The following is a 23,685-nucleotide window of genomic DNA, read 5'->3' as shown; positions in this document are numbered from 1 at the left end:
ACACTCATAATGTTTGTTTTCATGCCTCAGTTTCTAGAGGAAGCCACCTATGTTTTCAAACAGAGATCCCTCAGCAGGCATTTTGCACTTGCTGAATCTCCCAGAAATGGGATGGAACAACATCCAAATGTGGAGACAAGAGAACTACAGGAGGGGAGAAGGGACATGGAAGTCTTCCTGGAAGAAACACCTGTACAAAAGAGTTTGTAACACAAGGAGCAAGAGAGTGCTCTTAGTTGTGCATTTTCAATGAACAAGTCTGCATGAGGGGGGCCAGAAAGAGAAGAGAACTTGTGCTGGGGAGGAGGCTGCAAACAGAGGAAAAAGGGCATGAACTGCAAGTAGAGCTGCACAAAAACCTTCCATCCCCAAAGATTTTGGAACTTTCCATGAAAATTCAGCACGGAAAACGTCAGGTATATTTCCATCCAAATGCTAAGGTCACTCGGCATGTGCCCTTTTCAAGAGAAAATATGACTATGACCTACAGATGGCAAAACTTGGTCAAAACATAAAACCCCTTTTGCATTGAATTAATTGCAAGAATTTCAAATGGCTTCAGGACAGCATCTTGGAGCTTTCTTGTGTATTGGGAAGGGTGAAGTCAAGACACACAGTGAGATGAAGCTTGGAGAAGATGTCATGGAAAGCAGAAACCCAAAGCAATGTGGAAACAGGAGGAGGTTTGCTCTAAGGGTGAGATGAGGAAGAGTAGAGCAGAGATGTGAGGCAATGTGAAAATGGGAATTATAATCACCTCTCCTTTGGAGATAGGCTGAGAGGGTTAAGGGACTTCAGCCTGAAGAAAGAAGGTTCTGGGAAGACCTTAGAGCACCTTCCAGTGCTAAAGGTGTTACAAGAGAGCTGGAGAGGGACTTGGGACAAGGGCATGGAGTGATAAGACAAGGGATAATGGTTTTAAACTGAAAAAAGGAGAGATTTAGATTAGATACAAGAAAGAAATTTTACACTGTGAGGGTGGTGAGGCACTGGAAAAGGTTTCCCATCCCTGGAAGAATTCAAGGCCAGGTTGGAAGGGCCTTGGAGCAACCTGGTCTAGTGAAGGTGTCCCTGCCATGGCAGGGGAGTTGGAATGAGATGATCTTTGAGGTCCCTTCCAACATAAACCACTCTTTGATTCTAGGACAATGAAGGCCAGAACTGACCAAAATGGAAGAAAATACATTTTAGGTAGAAGATAATTAAAGGAATGGTAGATTTGGTTCATATTCACTTAGAACTAATTTAAACAAGATTCTGGCTAAGGATGACCCAAATAAAACAGGAAAAAAAAATATTAACACATGACTCTGGAGTCAAGGAAATAGAATAAAAGGGACTGAAATAGTAGCAAAGAAACAAAAATTATAAGAGAGATGAAAAATCAATAGGTTTGGTTCTCCTTTCCCTTGTATTGCTTGCAGTAATATAAAATTGATAGAATAGATCTCTATCTGTTGGAGATTCTCCTCAGCAAGTGTGGGTCAGGGGGTTTATTGAATTTAGAGAAGTTTAACACAGTAAGGCACAGATGAGTGGAATTTCAGAAAGATGAAGAAATGTGGAATGGTAGCAGGAGACCAAAGGCAGGACCCCTTTGCAGGAATTTCTCACTGTTCAATAAGACCTCAAAAGGCAGGAAATTGGTATTTGATCTACTCCACTTATTTTCCAAATACATTATTCAGCATTTTTCCTTGGGAAGCCACAGACCATATGGGTGCTGGGTGGAGAAATCCAGATATGAATGTGCATTGTACATGGAAAAGATAAATTCCAGTGTCTCTTAAATATCATACACCTGCTAAGAAGGTTAAGTCTGTCATGACTCACTGGTTGTTTCACATATTCTTTTTAACAAGATATTTCTAGAGGCAACTGTTAGAATGAACAGTTCACTGCTTATTTTTGGTGAAGAAAAATAATATTTTTAACAGATTTAAAAAAAAAAAAATAAGATGTTTAAGAGTAGTGAATAATGTATTAATTTTGTACCACCTGGTCTATTTTAGCATTAAAACCTTGTCTTTCCCTCAGGACATGTTAAGAATAATTCTGTTGTCATTACCCTTTCAATGACATCCAGACAACTTGCACTGTGACATTAATAAAAAGAGACACATTTAGTTGTACCTACCTTTGCACACTCTTGCCCAATTAAATTTGTCTCAGTGCCTTCTAGATTTTAATAACTACCCAGTTATTAGAAAGAACTTAACCACTGACAAACCCCTACTTACACTATTAATCAAGGACACTTGTACAAAAAGTGGGCAGGTTTATCCTACTGATGCCTACTACATGAACAGGGCTGCAGTTTTCCAAATAATAACTTAGCTCCCCTTCAACCTCCTGGAATTCAGCAAATAATCCACTAGAATCTTCACAAGTAAAATATCTATGACAACATAAAGCATACATATGGTGTATCTTATTAAAAATATTTCATCTTGTCAGTAGTTCATATAACGGAGTCAATGCTTAAACAATATTTTTAGAGAAATATCTTTGATTTGGAAACACAATTAGAACAAAATGCATGAGGATGGTTTCCAAGGGGTTGGGTCAATTGAATTTATGTATTACCATTCTTCCTCCTTCATATTTCCAAGACACCTCATACCCATAAATGCTAATGGAAGATAGTTTTGTATTCCCTTATATACATGCCTAAGGAAGGGCACTAGCATTGTTAACAGATTTTATTTCTCTCTGATATATCCCAGTGACTCATTTATAGATCAAGAAGCAATATTTATAATTCTACCAATGAAAATCTGCACCAAATGCCAAAATCTGTTAAAGTCCACTAAAGAATCTGCTTTGGATTATTGCTTTGGGAATTCCTTATGTCAAAAATAAATTAAAAAAAAAACCAACCAACCAACCAAACAAACAAACAAAAAAAAAAAACCACCCAAAAACTTAGTCCTCTTTTTGTTTTCAGCCTCCTTTCAGCTTCATCAGAAGCAAAAGCTCACTCCTCTTCTGTATGCCAACTTCTATGGGGATTTGAGCTAGCTGTATTTTCAAATATCTACCTTTCTGTGCATGAATATTGCAGGGAAAAAAATTGGCAGATTTTAGCATATATTCAACAAGAACACCATATAATACCTTGAAAACACACTTGTCCCCTAACAGAAGATGCAAGCTCAGATTTAGTCACCAAGTGCCAAGACTCAACTCTTCAGAAGCAGCAACTGAGCCTGTAGCAGATACAGACTCTCATAAATCTGAAGTGACAGAAAGAAGCAGATTACTTTTTAGAAGTAGGTTTTGAAAGTAGTCACTCCTCCCATCTATTTTCAGGTGCATTTCCCTCACATATCTTGGGGGAAGCAGACCTAAACCTCCCAGATTTGAATAGACTCCACTCAATCTACCATAGAATGGCATTTTTGAAACCCAGCAGTCTTTGATGGCTCATCATAAGTACAGTGATGTTAATTTCCCCAGACTTTTTAGCACCAGCATCTGGTGTTACACATGGGGGCGGGATATATCTACCCAATAAAATAAATTATAGTTATTTATGTGGGTACTCATAAATCACACAGCTTTTAAAGCCTGGAGTGTCAGGCAAAAGCTTTGTATTTAAAGCAACCCACAAGAGGATGGAGGCTTTCCATCTCTACTAGGAGCCATCAGAGGCAACTGGACTGATTGATGGCTGGTGTCAGGATTTATTTTTTTGAAGCATCAGATGATGCCATCTGTTTCTGGTGGACATTTCTTTAACCCTGAGGATGTTTAATACTTAAGCAGATATAGCCAGATACTTGCCCAAAAGCAGCAACTACCTGAGTGCTCCTCTTCCCAAGCACTTCTCAAGAAAGGATGGATAATGGGGAATACAAATAGCTAAAATTGCTTTGGGACACATGGAGTGTTCAGGTAGCTGGCATGGAAATAATGAAGGGAGAAGCTGGGAATGTGCTGGGGTTTAGCTGCCTCCCTTGGAGGTTTGATCTCTGCAGCATCACACCAAATATTCCCGCTGCCAGACGTGAGAACAGATGAGTAGAAGCAAGAAGGACAGCAGTGACATGCTGACAGTTGTTCTGACACCACTTTCTTTGTATCCCCAGCTGAGCTTATTGATGGATTCTGGGCTGCTCTCCTGCAGAGCCACATGTGACTCGGGAAAGGAAACTCGCCTCCCTTACATAAGTGCCCGAGCTGATGAGACAGACTCAAATGACACTTCCACTTCTCGCTAATGATCCCTTGGGCTTCCTGGCTTCTTCTGGACCCTCAAACTCTCCAGCCTTTGTTGCCAGTATTTCCCAGCTCTCATTATGGCTCCTGCAGCTTTCTGATCAATCCTGCTCCTCCCCGGTGTCCCACGTGCCCTTCGCTTGCCGCGTTGCAGATTTTGTCTGTCCTGATGATGACTGTTCCTGACATGCCTATTCCTGCCTGTTTATCTGCTGGCCCTCTCAGCTGATGTAACCAAAACACAAATGCATATTGCCAGAATGTTGGGAGCTGCTGAAAGAGCAGATAAGGTGAACAGCAGCATCCAGGACATGAGCATTGGGGTGCAGAGAGAGGGGAGGGAAGGGAGTGTTAATGTGAGACTTGGGACAACCTGAACTCTCTTCAAATCTCTTATGGCTTCCCTGCTCCTTGCAAAAAGCTGTTTTTCCACAAGTTTCACGTAGTTGCATCTTATTCTCTCTTCCTTCCATTGTGCAAGAAGTGGAACCAATGGATCCCAAGGAGAGTATGTGCTTAGAGGCAGAAGTACAACATGTAAAGCCTGAGGACACTGCAGACCTCTACTGTGATTCAAAAATTAAAAATCTAAACCCTAAATGTTGTATTTTGGGCTGTCATATCTTCTTCCCAAACCTGCTTTAATTTCCAGCAAGCAGATCTAACCTAGTTAGATTTGCAATTAGAAGGCACAGAATATTTTAAAATTCCACTTCATTTGTATTAATAATTAGATGCAATACAAATACTACATTTTCCTCCAAGGAGATTAACCTTTATTCACACAGTGGATGTCTTCAGTGGCCCCCATGAGTAAGTCATGTTTGTCATAAAATGCAAAAATAATTACTTGATTCAGGGCAGCAAGTCTTGCTTTAAACCTTTCTCTAGGGACAGACCCTTTCTCTCTCAAAACCCACAAAAATGGGGCTTTGGTATTCTATATTTGTATATAATTTGAAAAGAAAATAAGGAGATAGCTGGAAAAGTGCTATCATATGTCATCAGAGTTCCATTTGCATTCATTTATTGACAAAGGTAGTCTGGATTAAAGAGGCCTTGTACTTTTTGGGGTAAAACAGCCCTTCACCACCCTTTAAAAAGTTTTATAGTCTTGAAATTCCCTGGTTTAATGCTTCCTGTCTTTTAAAAGCATTGGGGTTTTGATGTATCTTCCCTCAGTGACAGCCCTATCATGTCAGGCAGAAATACAAATCTCCATCTGAAGACCACCTTTGACCATCCTAATATGCTTTGGTTGTCTGAGCTCTTGAAATGTAAAATTGTAATCCACTTTTACCCAGGCCTGTAAGATGCTATTTTGCTATTACTTCTGGTTTTACTGCAAGGGATAATGATCGTTCTCTGTACCCATTTCATTTAAACAAAGAGAAAATCTGACATTACCATAAGCCTCTTTCAAGCCCAGACGTGATCTGCTGAGAAATTTGCAGTGATGGAGAAGCATCAGCATTGAGTGAGACAGGACTTTATGGATACTCCTACACTAATAAATTAAATGTGCTCAGGGATATTTTCTGGCACTGAGGGCAAATGCAAAAGAACATCTCAATCTGTGTTATTAAACTTCTTCATACTCTGCCCTGACCACAATATTCCAGCTGGGATAGACCTGTGCAGCTCCCATACAGCCAGCCAGCTGATGGATTCCCACAGGGTGGGCTACCAGTTCTCCTTCACAGGTGGCCACAGAGACTCACTCTTATGTTCCTCAATGAGAGATCGTGGTGCTCAATTAGTGGCACTCAGTAATTAATTCTGGAAAACGGTTTATACAGAAGCAAAGCCCCTGTGTTGAAGACCATGCAATCCAAATATCAGCCCTGTTTCACACATTTACACACTACACATTACAGCTGCCTCTTTTGTAGTTTTTTATCTGTTTTCTTGACTCTAAACATTGAACTAAAGGCAACTTTAGCAAACAAAGCAAAAAAAAAAAAAAAAAAAAAGTATTAGATAGACACATGGGACCCAGTGACCCCTTATATTTCTTAGGCTCTGTTATTTAGGAAAGTGGTTCAGGGCAGGGAATTGCTGTGAATTTCTTTTCATAGATTAAGCTTCACATAAAGCTATAGTCATTTCTCTTCCCCACCCAAACAATCCTCCCAGTCCCAATCCCAAATATTTCTCTTGCACATCTGTCAGGCCAGCATCCACGCTAAATGACCCTTCATCTTTCTTGCCTTTCTCCTCCTTCTAGGCCATTATTCCCATCCAGGTTGCATTGGTGGTGCTCAGGACAATGTTCTCATGGTCAGGAGGGAGACTCTTGTAAAAGAACAGGATGAAGTGGAAGCACTAAGAAGTTCTGCATTGCTCCCATTCATAGAATCATCTCCTGCTTTGGGTTGGAAGGGACCTGAAAAATCACCTATTTTCAACCCCTCTGCCATGGGCACAGAACCTTCCACTAGACCAGGCTGCTCAAAACCCTGTAACTTGATTTTTCTTTCTTGCCTGGCTGCAGAACTGTGTGTCTGTCAGAACAGCTCTGGTAACTAATTTTATCAACAGACTTTGTCTGTCCAAGAGGGAAATGGTGGTGAATGACTCGTAATGAGGTTCTGTTTGTGTCTGACCAGTTTGAAAATCCACTGCTTTTAACCTGATGGAGGTTTAGTGGGACTTTCGCAGAACACCTCTTCAAGAATCCTTTCCTACATGGAATTGTAGGAAAGGCATGTAGGCAGGCACAAACCTCTTCCACCCAAGAATGTGACATTTCCATATTTCTGCCTGTCTCATGAGCCAAATTACAACAGAAAAAAACATCCATAAAGACTTCCTGAGATGTGGAAGCAGAATAGAAAGACGAGTTTCAGGCACATTTGACTTTTTCAGAGAAAAGTTTCCACTGAGTTTAACCAAAGTGGTCACTTCAAATCTCATCCAAATGCTGCTGAGCAGCTCTGCTGCCAGGCACTGAAATCACCATAGGAAAACACAGGACCAGAAGGTCCTCTTGGGTCAACATATTAAGCCACATGGGGATTTCTACAGCTGTTTGCCTCCTAGGATGGCAGGGACAGAAATAGGTAGTTTTAGGGGCTATTTAGTCTGATATATTTAGATTTTTTTTGGGTAGTAAGATATTTTATGACTTCACAGACTCCATTAACCAGATCTGACTATAAAGGTGCCTCCATGTAATAATTTCAGATGTAGATGTTCACAGTGACTGATACATATACTCTCAAACATTTTCTGTTGGTAAGCTACTGGATCATAACATAAATATTTAAACAGGGCTGAGTGCATGACCTTACACTTTGTATTTCATAATTCCATGCATCATGCATTAATTCAATAATGGTTATGCAATCCTGCCTACAGGATAGTGTGATACCCTAGAAATTGGTGGTGCTTTCTACCTTAGTGTTCTCAGAAAATGTCATCAATATTTTCCTGAGTGAAAGGACAGCAGGGAAAAAAAAAGGCTAGGACTGATCCTAAAGCAGGAATTCCATTCTTATATTCTGCTTTTAAGGAAAATTCTTAAGGTGCCACTTTCCTGGTTACAGACCCTACATGTTTACATGCTTGTGACTCCAGTAATGCAGGATCCACCACGGAAATGCAGCAGTGATTTGCCAGCTTGTGGTGGACTGGGGAACAGGGCTGGATGTGCCATGGACGTACTGGGATGTGTGAATGGGACCGAGGTGAGACAACAGCAGCCCAAAACTCAGCCCTGAGGGCCAGTAAATGCACTGCAGCTCTGTGGCTTTAACACTAAGAGATGCTTTGTGGCTCATACAGCCCAGCTGGAGCAGGAGCAGAGACAGCGAGTGCATTTCAGGCTGTCCTTCCCTTGGTGGCACTTCAGGAGATGCTGGCAGGATCCATACTTCATCCTGGTGGCCATCAGAGGATGAAAGTGTGGCTTGGCCAATGTGTGTCACACACACCCAACGAGGTTGGGAGGCTGTCCTGCCCGTGATGGAAATGTCACTTTTATTCATGCACGTTGTTAGCACCCAGCACACACAGCTGTCCCCTGAGAAGTGGCTGGTGTCGCATCGTCTCTCACCAGAGCAGGGGGCACCAGGACCTGCCTCGTGACCCTAATTCTCCTACGTCATCTCAATAATTCCTGTCTTGGTGATTTTCCTTGTTCACCTCAGTAACATAAATATACATTAAAAATACGTTAAGCCCTTTTGAAAACTTAACAAAAAGTGTAATTATTCACTTAGCTATTTCAGAAGATCTCTCTTACAAATGATGAAGAAATTCTTATGATGTGTCTGGTTTGGCTTTACCTTCTAAAGCAGTCTCAATGACTCTAAAATGCCACCTGGCAGTAGCAGCACAGCTTTATTGTGCAAAAGGCAGTTACACAGCAGATCGTTTTCCAACTACATTGTAAAGTTTAGCTCCCTGAAGATGATTCACTCATCAGCTGACCAGGCTTAAATATAGTTTCATGTGGCATTGCACACAAATTGTCCCAGACATTTTCAGGATATATGCATACAACCCAAAGTCTAAGGATATACTAAAATTCCTTTCAACAACCGGACTGCTCTATAACACAATGTTGCCCAGGGCACTTTCTAAGTTTCCCGGCTTTTCTTCACCATTCCTTTGAATTTTTATGTTAGTGAGGCTGGATAAGACCTGCAAACTGAATCACTGAACATACCACAGAATTGCAGTGGTTGTAACAATTTCAACAGCATCTTGCAGACTTTAGAGGAGTTCAGGTGCAAGTTTGCTCCACAATCCTCAGCCTTGCACTTGGGAAAGTGACCAAAGACATCACCATAAGGTAGATGTGACAGATAAAAGTACTAAATTTAGATGCATGTACCAAGATTTTCTCCAAGCCTCCAGATACTATGGAAGCATTTAGAGTCCAAACTGACTCTTAAAACTCAGAGGAGGAAAAAGGATCCCAGTGAGTTAAAAGAGAGACTTTGCTGGCACAGATGGCAATGGAATTACAGGTTAAAGTTTTTGCACATGAGTATTTTTATTTGAAAGGGCTTATGGTGCTTTTAAGCTACCAGAACTTTTGAGTCTGATGGTGTTATGGGAGTGAGTTGGTGAGTTCAATCTACTTTTACTGAAGAAAGCAACAATTTTGCTGGTGCCAGAGGTGTAAGATGACCTCCTCTCTACCTGCTAATCGACATTTTGATATCTCCACGTTGGCACTGGATGAGTCTCATAAATCAGAATCTGTTGTTCTTTTCACCACCTCATCACCTGTAAATAATTTCCTTCATTTTTTTTTCTTTCTATGAGTGACCCAAACACAAGAATTATTCCTCTTTATCAGTCTTTGCCACATCCTTACAGAACTGTTGGCTGAAAAGAGTAAAGCTAGCAATTTTCTCTTTCAGCTGACCAGTAACTTCAGCTTCTCCATGCAGAGTTTTTCAATATCTGGTTTTACATTTGGGACAGTGTTTTTTGGGTTTTTTTAGCACTGAAGGTTAAATATACGTAGATAATGTTAATGCAGTCACTGCTGAGACAGATTTCATACTTAGCAGAACTTGTGCACACTAATGAGTGTTAATATCTAAGGGTATCAGATGTTGCTAATTCACATCTTTTAATAATCCATGAATATTTCAAATGTTAACATTTTCCCCAGAATTTAACACATATTATTTCCAGCTTTCATCATCATACACAGAACACAGTGCTTAATGGCAGGGGGAAATTAACTTTCTAGATCTCAGGCTAAACTCTCCTAAAAGATATAATAAATAATGTTTTTTCATAAATAAAGAAAGTAATATTCTGCCCAGCTCTTCTAATCAAATTTAATTCCAAGAAAAATTTATAGAAATGGTAAGTCATAGAAAAAAAGGGCAAACAATTTCTCACTTTCTGAGTAATTACAGTTTAATCTTTTGACTTTTATTAAAAAAAACCTAAAAATATACTTTGCTTTTGCAATCAACATTTTCGTGTGAAAATAACTGTTAAAATTTAAGTTAATGTAAACAAAGCAACACACTTTGCTTTTCTAAAAGTTCTTTCAAGAACTTTTCTAACCCAGCAGCTGAGAACCAAAACATTGGGTACTTAAAAGTAAAACAACCACTAAAAGCAATCAGTAGCAAAAAGCCAATATTTTTTTTTTACAGCAGCATCTACTATTAAATAACTCACTACATAAACAGTAAGGCCATTAGAGCCACAATGTCAAAGATGCTCTGTAAGCTGAACAGGCAAAACATTTCCACAATGACTGAAAGCCAGCAAAGCGCTCCTTAAGATGTCAACAGGGAAATATAATTCAGTCTTAATAGGTTCAGAGCTTATGTAAGCCAGGCTTATGGGACGGTCTATTAAAAAACCAGCAAGTGAGCCAGTGACATTACTGTAAACAAAACATGCAGCTTCCTAAAACATGCAGGCTAAAGACATTCAAAACTCCTCTCAAAGACACTGTGCTGTAGTATGGTTTGTGTGTTCTGGGCCAGAAGTGAAGGGAAACATAAATATGTCCCTAAGCAGGGATAGCTGAGGTGATACACCTGTATAGAAAAGAGATCAGGAAAGCCTTCAGTCCCATGTACAGCAAAAGAAATAAAGTCACTGTGATCAACCCATGTGCCTTGCTTCTAGTGAAACATCTGCTCTTCTGAAAAAAACCCAGCAAGTCCTCATTCCCAGCTAGCCAACTAGTAATGCAGCTTTGTATTTGGGCTAGGAGCAAATTTGTCTTGCTGACAACTTGGTTCATTGAATTAAATTGTGGAGCAGTGTGAGATTTGCCATTTCTAGATTAAAAAATCCAGACATTTGCACAAGCCCACCAGGAAAGGAAGAAAAAAACCCAAAACATCTTGAGAACTCACCACCAGGTTTCCTATCACCATGACAAGCAAGAAGACGAGAAGGCACAGTGGCTGCCCAGCTACTTCCATACAGTCCCACATGGTCTCGATCCACTCTCCACACAAAATTCGGAAGATGATGAGGAACGAGTGGAAGAAGTCGTTCATGTGCCACCGTGGCAGATTGCCAGTCGTGCTTATCTTCTTCACATTGTCCAAGTAGCTTTTCCCAAAGAGCTGCATTCCTACCACGGCAAAAATAAAGACGATGATGGCCAGCACGAGAGTGAGGTTACCGAGGGCACCCACTGAGTTACCAATGATTTTAATGAGAGTATTTAAGGTGGGCCAGGACTTTGCCAACTTGAAGACTCGCAGCTGTGAACAGAACATAAACAACAGTGTCAGCTCACAGAAGCATCAGCCATTTCAGCCAATGAATTATTAAAGTGAGTAAAACGTGAAAGATGTTAAATGCCGCAGTGCGTGTGGTACAAGGTGATTTTAGCCATGCTTCCTGTTAACCTCATTACTTCTATTAATAAAACATCAGTTGGGCTTCCCAAATGAGAATTAAGTTTTCCTGAGCTATGCTCTGCCTGGTTAGATAGACATGGTTTTAATGGCACATTACCCCACTGGTGAAAGGAAAGGATGGAAGGATGAAATCTATTTCTTAGTATTTTCTTTTGTGCTGCTTTTCTTCCTCAAAATAAACAGCCTGGCAGGCATCTGGAGGAAGGGGTTTCAGGTTTGGTCTCACAATGAGAGAAGGAATTCCTCTGTGCTTCAGAGCAAGTCTCAGTCAGACGTTGTTAGCTGTTGGCTCCCAGGGTGAAAATCACCTCTGTGCCGAGGATCACGCAGTCTGTGCACAGCCCACGGCCCACTTAAGACCTATTTTAAGGATGTAAATGGTGCCTAGCCCTTGTGCTGTGTTTTCAGCTGAAGGTTTAAATTAAGCCCTATTGAAGCAGGATTGCTCCAAAAACTGGAGGGAGACACTTAGGACAGTGATGGAAAATTTACTATTTTGAGCAATGCAGAGAATTTTGGGTTAAAAAAAATATATATATTTTCTTCTGGTAAATGTAAGTACAAGGGCTTATTTTCTTGATCTTTAAAATTTTGAAGCCATATCATGGCCAGAATTATTAGCATGGACATCCTGGTACATGAAGTGCAACACAAATGTCAAGCTGGCAAGGAAAGCACTTTTCTGTTCCAGCATGTTGCCAGTCTCTCATTAATAGAACACCACTGTCCCCTGCTTAACAAAGGAGCTGACAGCTAAGGAGTTCCTGTGAAAGACAGATGCTATGTTATGCTGATCAGTTCTAGAAAAAAAAATCTCTCTCTGAATAATTCAAAGACATTTTCTTTTGACAACATCTAAAAGAACAGTGGCATGTTTATAACATAATTTAGGAATAACAGCTCCTAAAACAACAAGTTATCAGCTCTTGCATTTCTTGGGCTATCAATTTTCTACTGTCTGTGCTAACAGGTGTACAGGTATAAAATGGCAGATCTTTATTACAAATTGGAATTCAAATATTTTAAGTGTGCTACAAGTACCTGGCACAGCTAGAAGGAATCAAATTATGTTCTCATTTACCCTGATGTAAATCTGGAACAATTCCATTTATCCCACAGTAATTAGTGTCACATACTGCTCACCAGCTTGCAGCAATTATAGGCAGATGCATTTTTAAGAAAATACATTGCATTCATGTCAGAGTTTATATGTAATTAAAAAAAGATGGTTAAGAACAGAATAAGACCATTACCAGTCGAAAGGAGCGTAAAACAGATAGGTTTCCCATGCTGGACAAACCCAGTTCCATCAGGCTTAGAATAACAATTATGCTGTCAAAAATATTCCAGCCCTGTTGGAAATAGTAGTAAGGGTCAAGGGCAATTACTTTGAAGATCATTTCTGCTGTAAAAATCCCAGTGAAGACCTGCAGAAAGAAAATATGAAGTCAAACTAACCTTTTAAGCACAACTGCTTGCTAGTGGAGTTTCCACTCACACAGGTGAAGCCAGCAGAAAGCCAGACACATTCTACAAACAAATACTTGCTTTTTTTTGTGGCTGACTCTTTATCTCTATTACAATTTTGTCTAGTCTTTTCACAATAATACCTGATACTGCTGTAAACTTATAATGACATCTGACTTCGGGATCTGGATTGGAACATAAAATTCCATCTCCTTCCATCGTCTGAATAATCACAGTAGTAAAAAAAAAAAAAAGAAAAGAAAAGGTGCAGAGATGTCTTTTATAAAGGTTAAATCTATATATTTCAGTGGAGAAAGTTAAGTGAATGGAGGGTGTTAAGGGCTATTTAGGTTGCAGTGTAGCTGGTGTATTATCCCTTTTAATTTTGTTCTTATTATCAGTAGAAGGGCAATACACGCCTCCAGTTATTCTGAGGTTATTGCTGGCAGCAAAGACTATTAGAAACTCTAATTTGAGTCTTGGTGGGTTTGTTTTCTTTATTTTTACAAATAGTCACAGCAATTTTCTTCTCATTGCATCTTGGGAACACACTGGTTATTTATGACCCAGTTCAAATGTCATATGTTGGAGCTTCTAATTGGAACATTTTTCTTTAAAACAACATATAAATATTACCTATGAGGCAGAGGGAGCAGGGAAAGGAAGGCTGCTGATAGCAAATTCACTTTTAATAGATTCCTGTAAAGTATCCCAGAGAATCAGACTTTGTACTTTTGCATGCCCTGCTTAAGTAGTGTTTTAAATGCATAGTGCAATGCTACTTAAAATGACTTAAATGCAATCAACTTAAAATGACAAAATGTGGGCACCAAGTTTGTCATATAATGTTTTATTTTAATGTCACATCCTAGTACAAGCTGCCCAGAGCTTTTGTTTCTGGAAAATTCTGAAATTTCTAAAATAGAAAGGGATACATTTGCAGAAATGGATATCTGTAAAATTAAAATACATAGTTTTCTGTGAAACAATCAACATTATTGCACTTTGTTGGTCAAAACAGGGGTCATGTATCACTAATATACAGTCAAGAAGAAATGTTTTCCTTCAAGAAGTTGAATATTTGCAACATCAGCCCAGCAAAACTGATCAACAGAGATGAGACACCCACTAAGACATGAAAGGCAAAGAATAAAATCATACAATTATGATATTAAAGAATAAAAATAAATTATCATAGCCTGAATTTGAGGAGTGCTTGGCTTTGTTCTGTAATATTTCAGGAATTAATTCTTCCAAGTGGCCATTTTACACAATTCCTTATGGAAAATACCTTCTGTTTCCCCCCAGGAAAATGATATCTTGGATTGCAGCACTACCTTGGGACGGAGCAACTTCCCATCACCACCTCATACCAAGAACACAACAAACAACCTGTCTCATATTTCTAATTAGCAAAGAACTTCTGAGTCACAGGGGTTAGAGATACCAAAGATTCCCACCATAATGCTCAAATTTTTCCTGGGACAGAGAGCAAGACAAAACTGGATGCCTGTGAAATTGTATCCAGGGGACTGCTTTAAAAAACTGCGAGACCACGCTGCACACATTATGCAACCCTCTTGCTGAGCAAATGACTCAGGAGGATCACTTTCTTTGCCTGAATCATTTTAATCAATAGCCTTCTGTGAAGGAAATGTCACAGCAAGGCAGCAAAATGTCTGAGCCTTCCTGGAGGCATCAGGAGTTTTGTGTGTGTGTGTGTGTGTGTGCGTGTACCAGCCACAAATTCCACACAGCACCTGGTCCACTGCACCTGCACAAGGGGCTGGGTGTTTCTTGTGATAAAGGTTGGAAAGAAAACAAGTAGCTTAATATCCCACTGGTGCTAAATATGACACTGCTGATGTGGAGCACTTTGTCTTAAAAAAAACCAAAAAAAAAAAAAAAAAAACCCCAAACCCTTTTATCTGTCGTTTCAGCCATTTAGGCTTTAATGTTGCATAATGGTACCTCAGCTTCTAAAGGAAAACAGAAATTGAGGGAGTCTTGCTCTCTCCACTCATTTTTTAAGCGGTGGCACTGCGTGGGCAGATGAACTCTGTACACGTGCTCGGCTGGCCTTCTGATCACATTTGAAAATGTTCATTCCTGTAGGGGATGCCTGCAAGTAGCAGATGCTGAATGATGGACAGTCACAGCGGGAGAGCCCCAGTGACTGGCAGATCCAGAGAAAGAAAATCTATATTCCATTTTCATTCTTTCATTTCTCTCAGAATGAAAAAAAAAAAAAAAAAAAAGCCAAAGACCTGCCCTCTTTAATATTTCCCCTGTTTAATGCTAGCATAATCACTCAAAGAGGGTTAGATGTAACGGGAAGACAGCCAGCCAGCCAGAGAGGGGGCAGAGGGGGGGCTGCCAGTCTGCAGCTCAGGGGATGCAGCCACCTGGCAGCCTGCCCTGGAGCTGGGACTCCCTTCCCTTTCACAGGGAATTGCAAAAAATGTCAATTTTCATTACAAATGACTTTGCAAAATCTTCCACAAAATGGAGTTACCTTTCTCTGACCTGCTCTGCTCACAATTAATCCAGTTATGCGGGGGTTTAGTAAAGCTGGTGAGGGTGAGCTGAGACAGGCTGGGCTCTCACAGACCCAAGCTGGGATCTCAGGAGAAGGGGAGCCCCGAGCCATCAGCCTGCTACAAAAAATGCAGGCAGGATGTTTTGCTTACTTTACACTTTAGCACAAAGAAGAGAAACAGCTCTAGGCAGTGCTAAGAAACCCACAGTGAGATTTTTCTTCTCTTTTTTTTGGCAATATTTTGCCAATATTTGCTCTGTAAAATTTCTCTCTCTGGGAAGGAAAAAAAAAATAAAATTGTCTTTCTTCAAAATTTCCCTGTTTGCAAAAATTCCTGTCCCTACTGATTGTCTAATTTCCTGATGGCACCTGGCACAGCCCTGCTCAGCCCTGGCAGGTCTACAGGAGCTGTGTTGGCAGGAGGGAAGCCAAGGGCTAAAGTTTCACTGTCTGTGGTCTGCAAAGGGGGAAGCTGATCTGCCAAAAGCAGAGTGAGGAGCAGACACCTTGACTATCCCAAGTGCCAGAGAGGGAAGTGGCAGCTTTGAGCTTTGCCACCTGCTTTGATGGATGCAAAGGAATTTTTTCAAGTCATCTTAGAAGGCCACAAATTGTTGAGCAACAAGAAGGAATGTTGGCTGCAAAGTGAAGCTGGGTACAGTCCTGTAAGGTGATTTCCAAGCTATCCTTATCTACTGCTTTCTGCGGGGGGCAAGAGCATGGGTTTGGAGCAAGAGAGACCCAAACAGATTTCTGCTTAGCACAACAACAGAGGGAGCTTTGCCAAGACACATCAGCTGAAAAGCTGGAGACAGGTCCCAAAGCCTAAGGGAATAACCTCAACCTGCCCATGGAAGGCCAGAGCTAGAAATAACAAGCAGCAGGGTAAAGAAAAAAAAAATCTATATGTTATATCCCATATTCTAGGACTGATACAAAATGCCTGATTATTGCTACTACCTGCCCAAACCTGCCAGCATGGGAGGCTTCTCACTAAAGGCAGGTCTGACATCTGCAGGGTCTCTGTGTGCTCCAACTGTGGTCAGTGGCTACTACAGTCACAGCCCTAAAGGCCACTGTTCACCTTATCCAAAAGCAAATGTCACTACAACATCACATTAACGGGGCTTGAAACTGTCCATAATTTTCCATTGACTTTAAAAAGAGACAAAGATAACTGGCACAGACTCCCATGCTGTAAATACCTAAACTCAGGTGACATGAATCCAGCTTTGAGATACTGCAGCCTCTGTTTTTACAGAACTAAAGAGCTTTTTTAACCTCTGCTGTGAGCTCCTCAAATGCAAACCTAGCAGCATCCACCTTCCAGATTCTCCAGATCACTTATGTTCCTATAGGATATCTCTGCTGCCACCACTACATTTTAGGGGCAATCCCACCATGCTGTAGCTAGATGGCCTGTGCCTTTTCTAATTCAGACTCTTCTACAATTAAAAAGATTCTAAACATTAAGTTTTAAAGCAGTAACACATGGCAACTTTTAAATATAACTCAGAGAAAGATGGTTAAAGAAAAAAATTCCATTTTGAGTGGCCCCCTGGGCTACAAATTGTATCACATTGCCCTTGGAAAGTCTTTTCTGCTCTCCCTGCAGCTTGACTGTGGACTGTCCCCCTGCTTTTCTTTGGACAAGTGTGGTCTCTGCTTGCTTTGCATCTCTGCACTCACCTGCTCTGGTTTGCACATTAAGTTTCCCCTCAAAGCATTGGCTGCGCTTTGCTCCCTGTCCCCTCTGCCCCGGGGTTTTCATAGGACCCAGCACATGTAGAAGATGCACTCACTACAGGCACCTTCCAGCAGAGATATCAACCCATGATCAAACACAACTCCATTTTCCTCCAAGATCTTGCCTTGCTTTTTTTCCTGTAGGTTTCTGTTTTAACATAAAAGTCACTATTAGTCACCAAGAACTGCTGCCTTATGGGTGCTTTACCAGAAATTCTGAATAAAGCTCATTAACCTTTCTCTTATCTCATTTCCTTAAACTGATATCTACCAGGAACAGCCCAAAACCATGGCTAATAACATCAGAATATGTTAGCTTGATAAAAACAGACACTTCATTCAGTTCTCTTCAGAAAGAGGTGGCTGTGAGGACTTGCTTGACAAATGCAAGGCAATACTGGCAGTTATCAAAATGGGACGTTCTCAAGCCATGGCCAAAACTTTAAAAAGCAGGAAATTCACCCCTCAGGTGGCACTTCAAGTCCAGGCTGACTTACCAAATTGCCTATGTACAGCATGTGCTCAAACTCCTTGGTCATCTTGTAATGCTCCAGGGCCATGAAGAGCGTGTTCAGCACAATGCACAGGGTGATGGTGAGGTCGGTAAACGGGTCCATTACCACAAACTTGACACATTTCTTGATTAAAAGCCAAAGTGGGCAGCAATCCCAAACGAGGAATTTAACAGCAAAGTGGTTCCAGCAGGGAGGACATTTCTGGTGCGATTCCTCAAGCTCTAAGTCACAAGCAGCAAAGTCACAGTCAATTCACACTGAGTTATACCACGAGAGAACACTTAAAATTACTCATTACACAGAGGAAGGCCCACAAATTACCCCAAACTTTTTTCAAAGATAAAAATATTCCTGTCCTAACAGTCTGGCAAATTACACACTTTGGGGTTTTAGCCAGTTGACCTGCACTTAGCAGACAGTGACCTGTACTGAAAGTAAAAACCTCTTAAAAGTGTCACAGGCAAAAAGTGAGAATCACACTAAATATGTAAAGTCTATAATTATATATAGGCTTGGATTCTTACTCTATTTTCCATTTTGCCAATTTCAAATGGATAAGAACACGCTATCTTCATTTAACTTAGATTGGACTATATTGCTTTTCATTCCCCAGGCACATTTTCAAATATCTTAAGTAATACCTTTTAAAGCAGATAAGAGATGAAAGAGCTTAAATCCAAGATTTAAAGCTGATTTAAGTACTTGAGGATCAGAGTACCACTGGTTGTCAACAGAGTTTCTGTCCTTGATGTGCAATCCAAAAAGGCATTAAATATCTGATTTTTCTGAAAGGCCCACAGACAAAATCAGGGAGCACACAAGCCAGTTTCAAAACGCTACTAAAAATGTGCTTTTTAAAGGTGCTCTTAAAATATTGCCTGTAATACCACTTTTACATGCTCATCTTACCTATGCACAAAAGAATTGAAATAGCTTCATAAGTACAATTTGTGTTAAATGGTGAATAAAGAAAAGTCAAAAAAGACAGTTAATGGCTAAATGACAATGATCAGCAGAATTGCTTAATGCCTTCCTTTTCTGATTCCTTTATGGGCATGGAATGCTGTATTATGGTTTTAGTCTATATAATTAGAAGCTGCACTGATAACAGGACAACTTCAGCCAAGGCTATTATTTCAATCAGTTCATAAACAGCCTCCTCTCCCAAGGCAGGAAGCATTTGGGACAAGGAGAAATGGGCCCAGGCTGTGCCAGGGGAGCTTCAGATTGGATATTGGGAAAAGATCTCTTCACTGAAAGAGTGGTTAAGCACAGATGGAGTCACCATCCCTGGAAATGTTCAAAAACTGAGTGGACGTGGCACTTTGCAATATGGTTTGGTGGCACGGGGGTATTCAGTCGCAGGTTGGACCTGCTGATCTTGGAGAATTTTTCCTGTGTTTCTCTGATTCTTTATCCACTTTTCTTCAAAGGACAACAGAACTGTGGCATTAGGTGTCTTCCATCAAGCTTTCAAAATGCCATATGGTGTCCTACCTGCACAGTTTTGCACACACATCTACACTGTTCTGAGATCTTTGGGAAATCAAATTGCTCCCAAGGAATTACTTTTTCCAGCCTCCAAAATGAGAGTGTACAGGTAAACCCTAAAATGATTTGAGCACTTTGGATTTCAATGCAAAATCCCTTTTTTTTGAAACTTGCCTCTGAAAGCAATAAGTGGGTTAGGGCAGTCAATTCCTTAAGGATCTAATTTTCCAGGTAAATCTAGAACACATTGATCTATATCCTTATTCTTCACAACATAAGCCCCTTTAAGTCCAGGTTGCTGCTAAAAGGTTTGGTTTCACCCTCTTCAGCCTCAGCCACATGTTATTTCTCTGTCCTTTTGCCAGCTTTTGTGCTCCTGGACCTTCTGGGTGAGCTGGTTCTACTTGTTGTTCCAGCTGAAAACCAATAATACAAAGTGCAGGAACACAGCAAGGGAAGGAGGAGGGTATGACTGTCATCTTTTGGCAGTCATGTGGCATTAAAGTGGTTTAAATTAATTAAGAATCTACATCCTTTCCCAGTAAATATGATCTTTAGAAAATACAAGATTTTTCTTTTTTAATATCTGCAAAACAAAAAGTAAAATTAGCCTCTGTTTTTTTCTGCTACTGTAAAAAATTATCAGAAAAATACAATCTGCATTGTGATGTTTTTCCTCTTATTTTTAAATTTTAAAATTTAAAAAGAAATAGGTCCTTTCTTTTCTGCAAGGCTTTGTAATGTCTGGAAAAAAACAGACAGTTCTTGACTGCCCAAGAGTTAAGAGCAGAAACCAAGTAAAGGGGAAGGGATTTCTGGTCTGGCTGTTTCAAAGTTTGGCACAAATCTTACAGCCATGAATATGGTTAAATCCTGTGATATATTTTATTCTGATCTGATGTTCCTTGTTAACAAGTATTTGATTTCAATGTCCACTCAAAGTCTGGGAGTTAGGAAACCTTTGATAAGGATTTTTCTACATAGAATCATAGAATCATTTAAGTTGAAGAAGACAGCTAAGAACACTGATTCCAGCTGTTATCTCTTGACTGCCAAGTTCACCACTAAACCACATTCCTGAGTGCTGTGTCCTCTGAGTTATCCTAGCCTGGATGGTCACTATTTCTGTGATATAAAGGAATAGAAAAATACCATTAAATAAACAAGAAGTCCAGATGTCCAGGCCTTTTAAGCATTCTTAACACATTACAAGAGAGCAAATCAGTCACAAAGCTAATTGCTAAAAACCCCACAGAAAACAAATAAAACCTTTGCAGAGTACATTAAACACTGGAATACACCAAAGCAATTATTTCCCTATTAAGAACACAGCTCTTCACTCATTCAAACACAAATATATCTTCTGGCCACAATACTGCTGTATATAACCATGGGGAGGGTAAAAAACTGAGGAAGGGCTTTGTGGTTTCACACTGGGCAATGTCCAGTTCCTGTCTGTAAGGTGAGTCCCTATCCATCAGTCACACAGAGAATTAGGCTGCAGGAGAACCCACAATTTCCCTTGCTACTGTGCTCTTGCCTGACATTTTTCTGTGCTCTTAGGTGCTGCCTCCTCTCTCATCCCTGTTTGCAGTGTAGGAGACACGAGGAAGTGTAGGAAGCCCTTTCATGCTACAAGTCAAAAGACTGGGCATGTGGGGGTCTTGCTCTGAGTTGTCTTGCTCTCAGTAAATTTCCCAGAGGAACATGCAAAGTTCCTGCCTATGGAAACCCAGAGGAGGAAAATGCTCCTGCACCTCATGAGAAGAGCAGTGGAAAAAATTGTTGAGAAATGTTTGCACGGTTAAAGCCATCCTTTGAGCATCCTCAGATTTCACAGTGGGACTCAAACATGCACCACAATGCAGTGTTCCTCTTGTGAGAAAGAGACTTTGAGACTTTCTTCCCCCACAATCTGGAGGTTCTGCATGTGCCAGGCTTTCCATCTCTCTTTCCAGAGAGATGGGACACCAGCACATGTACAGTCAGTCACCCAAAACCAGGCTGGTGCTCTGCTACCCTGCACTCCAGTGAGCCCTGTGCACATCTAACACCATGACAGCACTTAAATCTTAAATCTTACAGCTCCAATTCTGATTATATGGCATTTTCTCTGGATTTTCACAAGCCCATGGGTAAGATAAGGATTGTGTTGCCTCTGTTATAGGGGTTGCAATAAGTATCCTTAGTGCCTTCTCTCAAAATTATATCAGGGCATTTTGTGTCACTTTTTTTGCTGTCTTTTAACACAGATGTGGTTTTGAGCTGGGAAACTGAGGATGTCTCTTACCTTCCAGGGCACTGGTGATGATGCTGACGGCACTCACTGCCCTCTGCCTCTGAAAGGGCTCATCTGAGTGGTCCACTGAGGGCCGGTGGGGCATTAAAAGCTGTTTCTTGCTTGCCTCGTCGGAGGGGGAGGTCTGTTTAAAGGAACACACTGGATCAGCACAGTAAAACCAAGGCAGATACTGGGTAGAGATTTCAAAACTGCCTAAGCATTAATTTTGTCATCTGAAGAGTCTAAAGCTCACTGACTTCTGAGTCAAAGGCATGCTGGTGGGGCACAGCTTTTGGAAATGGCACTTTGAGCAATTTTGGAAAATTTGTTCTGCCCTTCACCTTCATGTAAACTGTGGGTGAAATAAAGGAAGGCTTTCGATGCCAGAGGAATAGCAGTGCTGCTTTCCCATGCTCTTCACTTGTGAAAGAAGGCCAGCTTAATTACATTAATTAATCCATTATTTCTGAAATGTGTTAAGTATTTAATTACACAGCTAGAAAAGGAAAAGGGCGTGGGTAACAGCTCCATTGCAGACCTCTGATATCATACCAAGCAAACTGACTCCCCAACACATGTTTTTCCTTGTTCTGAAACACTGCCAAATCTCAGGAACATATTGTCATTGTGGTGATCTTTGGTGTTATGGATTCTGAAGCTCTGTAATTAGGGGAGAGACTTAACTTCTTTTTCTCAGGAAAAAATAAATAACCTAACCCTTGTTCTCATGTTTCTCAAGGAAAAACGTAAAAAAAATCCCAAAGAAATCAAATACCAGAAAAACAGAACTCCCAAACTGCTTTTGTTTAATGTCTCATTTTAAATTAGTTTTATTCTTTCTGTAGGCTTGGGTTTCTGAAGTCAGACAAAAATACAGCATAGCTGAAGACACACACTGCATTAAACACTTTATATTGTCAGCTCAGAGGAGCAAGATGTTAAGGCTTTTATTATTACAAGCTCCTATTTCATATAGAGAACAAATCCCACTTGGTTTCCTCCTCCAGATCCCATTCAAGTGCAAAGAAAAGTGGTTGAGGTGCAAGAATCTGGGAAAGCCAGGTTCAACATCATTTTCTGTCATAGACCTCCTGGTTGAGACCCTCAGTTTCCCAAAATAAATGTTTAACAGCCCCTGCCCTGGTCCTCAAGCATCCAGGCTGTGAGGTCTGAGACACTGTGGAACAAGACAGGTGTAGATGGATGGATCCTGATGGCTCTTGTGTTATAGCTCAAGGAAACAGGAAATGAGGAGAAATCCCTACAAAGATGAGAACCTCTGGTTTATTCAGATATCAGAGTAGCTGCTTTAGTTTCTCCATAGACAAATGAGCTACAGGAATTAGATTCAGTCTTCTGGATCTTCTCATCACTTGGGTCTGAAATGGCCCTGACCCCCCCGATCAGCACCTGGAATGCCAGCTGAGATGTGCCAAAAGCAGCAGCTCCAAAGCTCTGCTGTTTGTGCCCAGGGACCCAGGATCCCTCCTCTTCACCATTTCTCTACCAAAAATGCTCTTCAAGAAAGGCAATTCCATGGGAAAATCAAGAAATAAAAGTGCTGAACCTTTATGAGCTCAGTGACCTCTTCAGAGCTTGGGATATCCCCAGCAAAGAGCAAAGACGTTTGGCCACTGGCTGACAATGAAAATTATAACCAGGATGCTGGTCCAGGTCACTCCAAGTACTGCAGTTAAAAACACCAATAACTGCAAGGCCAGAGAAGAGTAAGGACTTTGAAAGCAAGCACTTAAAACATTAGCTGGGCCAGAAAAGCAGTAATGCTCCAAAATGGCCTTCCCCCCACCCCCAAAATATCCTATTAAAGAAAAACTCCACTGAATCTGCTCATTGCCCATTGAGTTACTGGCAAAGTCATCTCAAAAGGAAAGTTATAATCAGAAATTCTTCAAAAAGAGTCGTGCACAGCAAGAAAACACTCTCTCCTTGGTTTAGGAGCCAGGGAATACCAGAAATGGTGTTTCAGATGCATTAGTTTGCTTGATTTCCTTCACCTCAAAAACATCCAATAAAAACCAATGAAACAACAAATGTTTTATT

General features: G+C 40.6%; 1 protein-coding gene across 1 annotated transcript in view; it reads right to left on the bottom strand.

Moving 5' to 3' along the window:
• The window catches only part of LOC128805975 (sodium channel protein type 5 subunit alpha-like), a 207,134-nt gene that overhangs the window by 79,858 nt on the left and 103,591 nt on the right, over positions 1-23,685 (bottom strand). Inside the window, exons 13-17 of the mRNA XM_053975044.1 lie at positions 22,177-22,284; positions 21,634-21,766; positions 17,835-18,073; positions 12,839-13,012; positions 11,070-11,426 (exon numbers count right to left, since the gene is read on the bottom strand). Coding sequence (XP_053831019.1) covers positions 11,070-11,426; positions 12,839-13,012; positions 17,835-18,073; positions 21,634-21,766; positions 22,177-22,284 — 1,011 coding nt within the window. The remainder of the gene's footprint in view (positions 1-11,069; positions 11,427-12,838; positions 13,013-17,834; positions 18,074-21,633; positions 21,767-22,176; positions 22,285-23,685) is intronic.

Source organism: Vidua macroura, chromosome 1 (assembly GCF_024509145.1).
Source record: "Vidua macroura isolate BioBank_ID:100142 chromosome 1, ASM2450914v1, whole genome shotgun sequence".
NCBI classification, from domain to species: domain Eukaryota; kingdom Metazoa; phylum Chordata; class Aves; order Passeriformes; family Viduidae; genus Vidua; species Vidua macroura.
The sequence above is the reverse complement of the archived record's forward strand: the minus strand, read 5'-3'. Positions and strand labels throughout refer to the sequence as shown.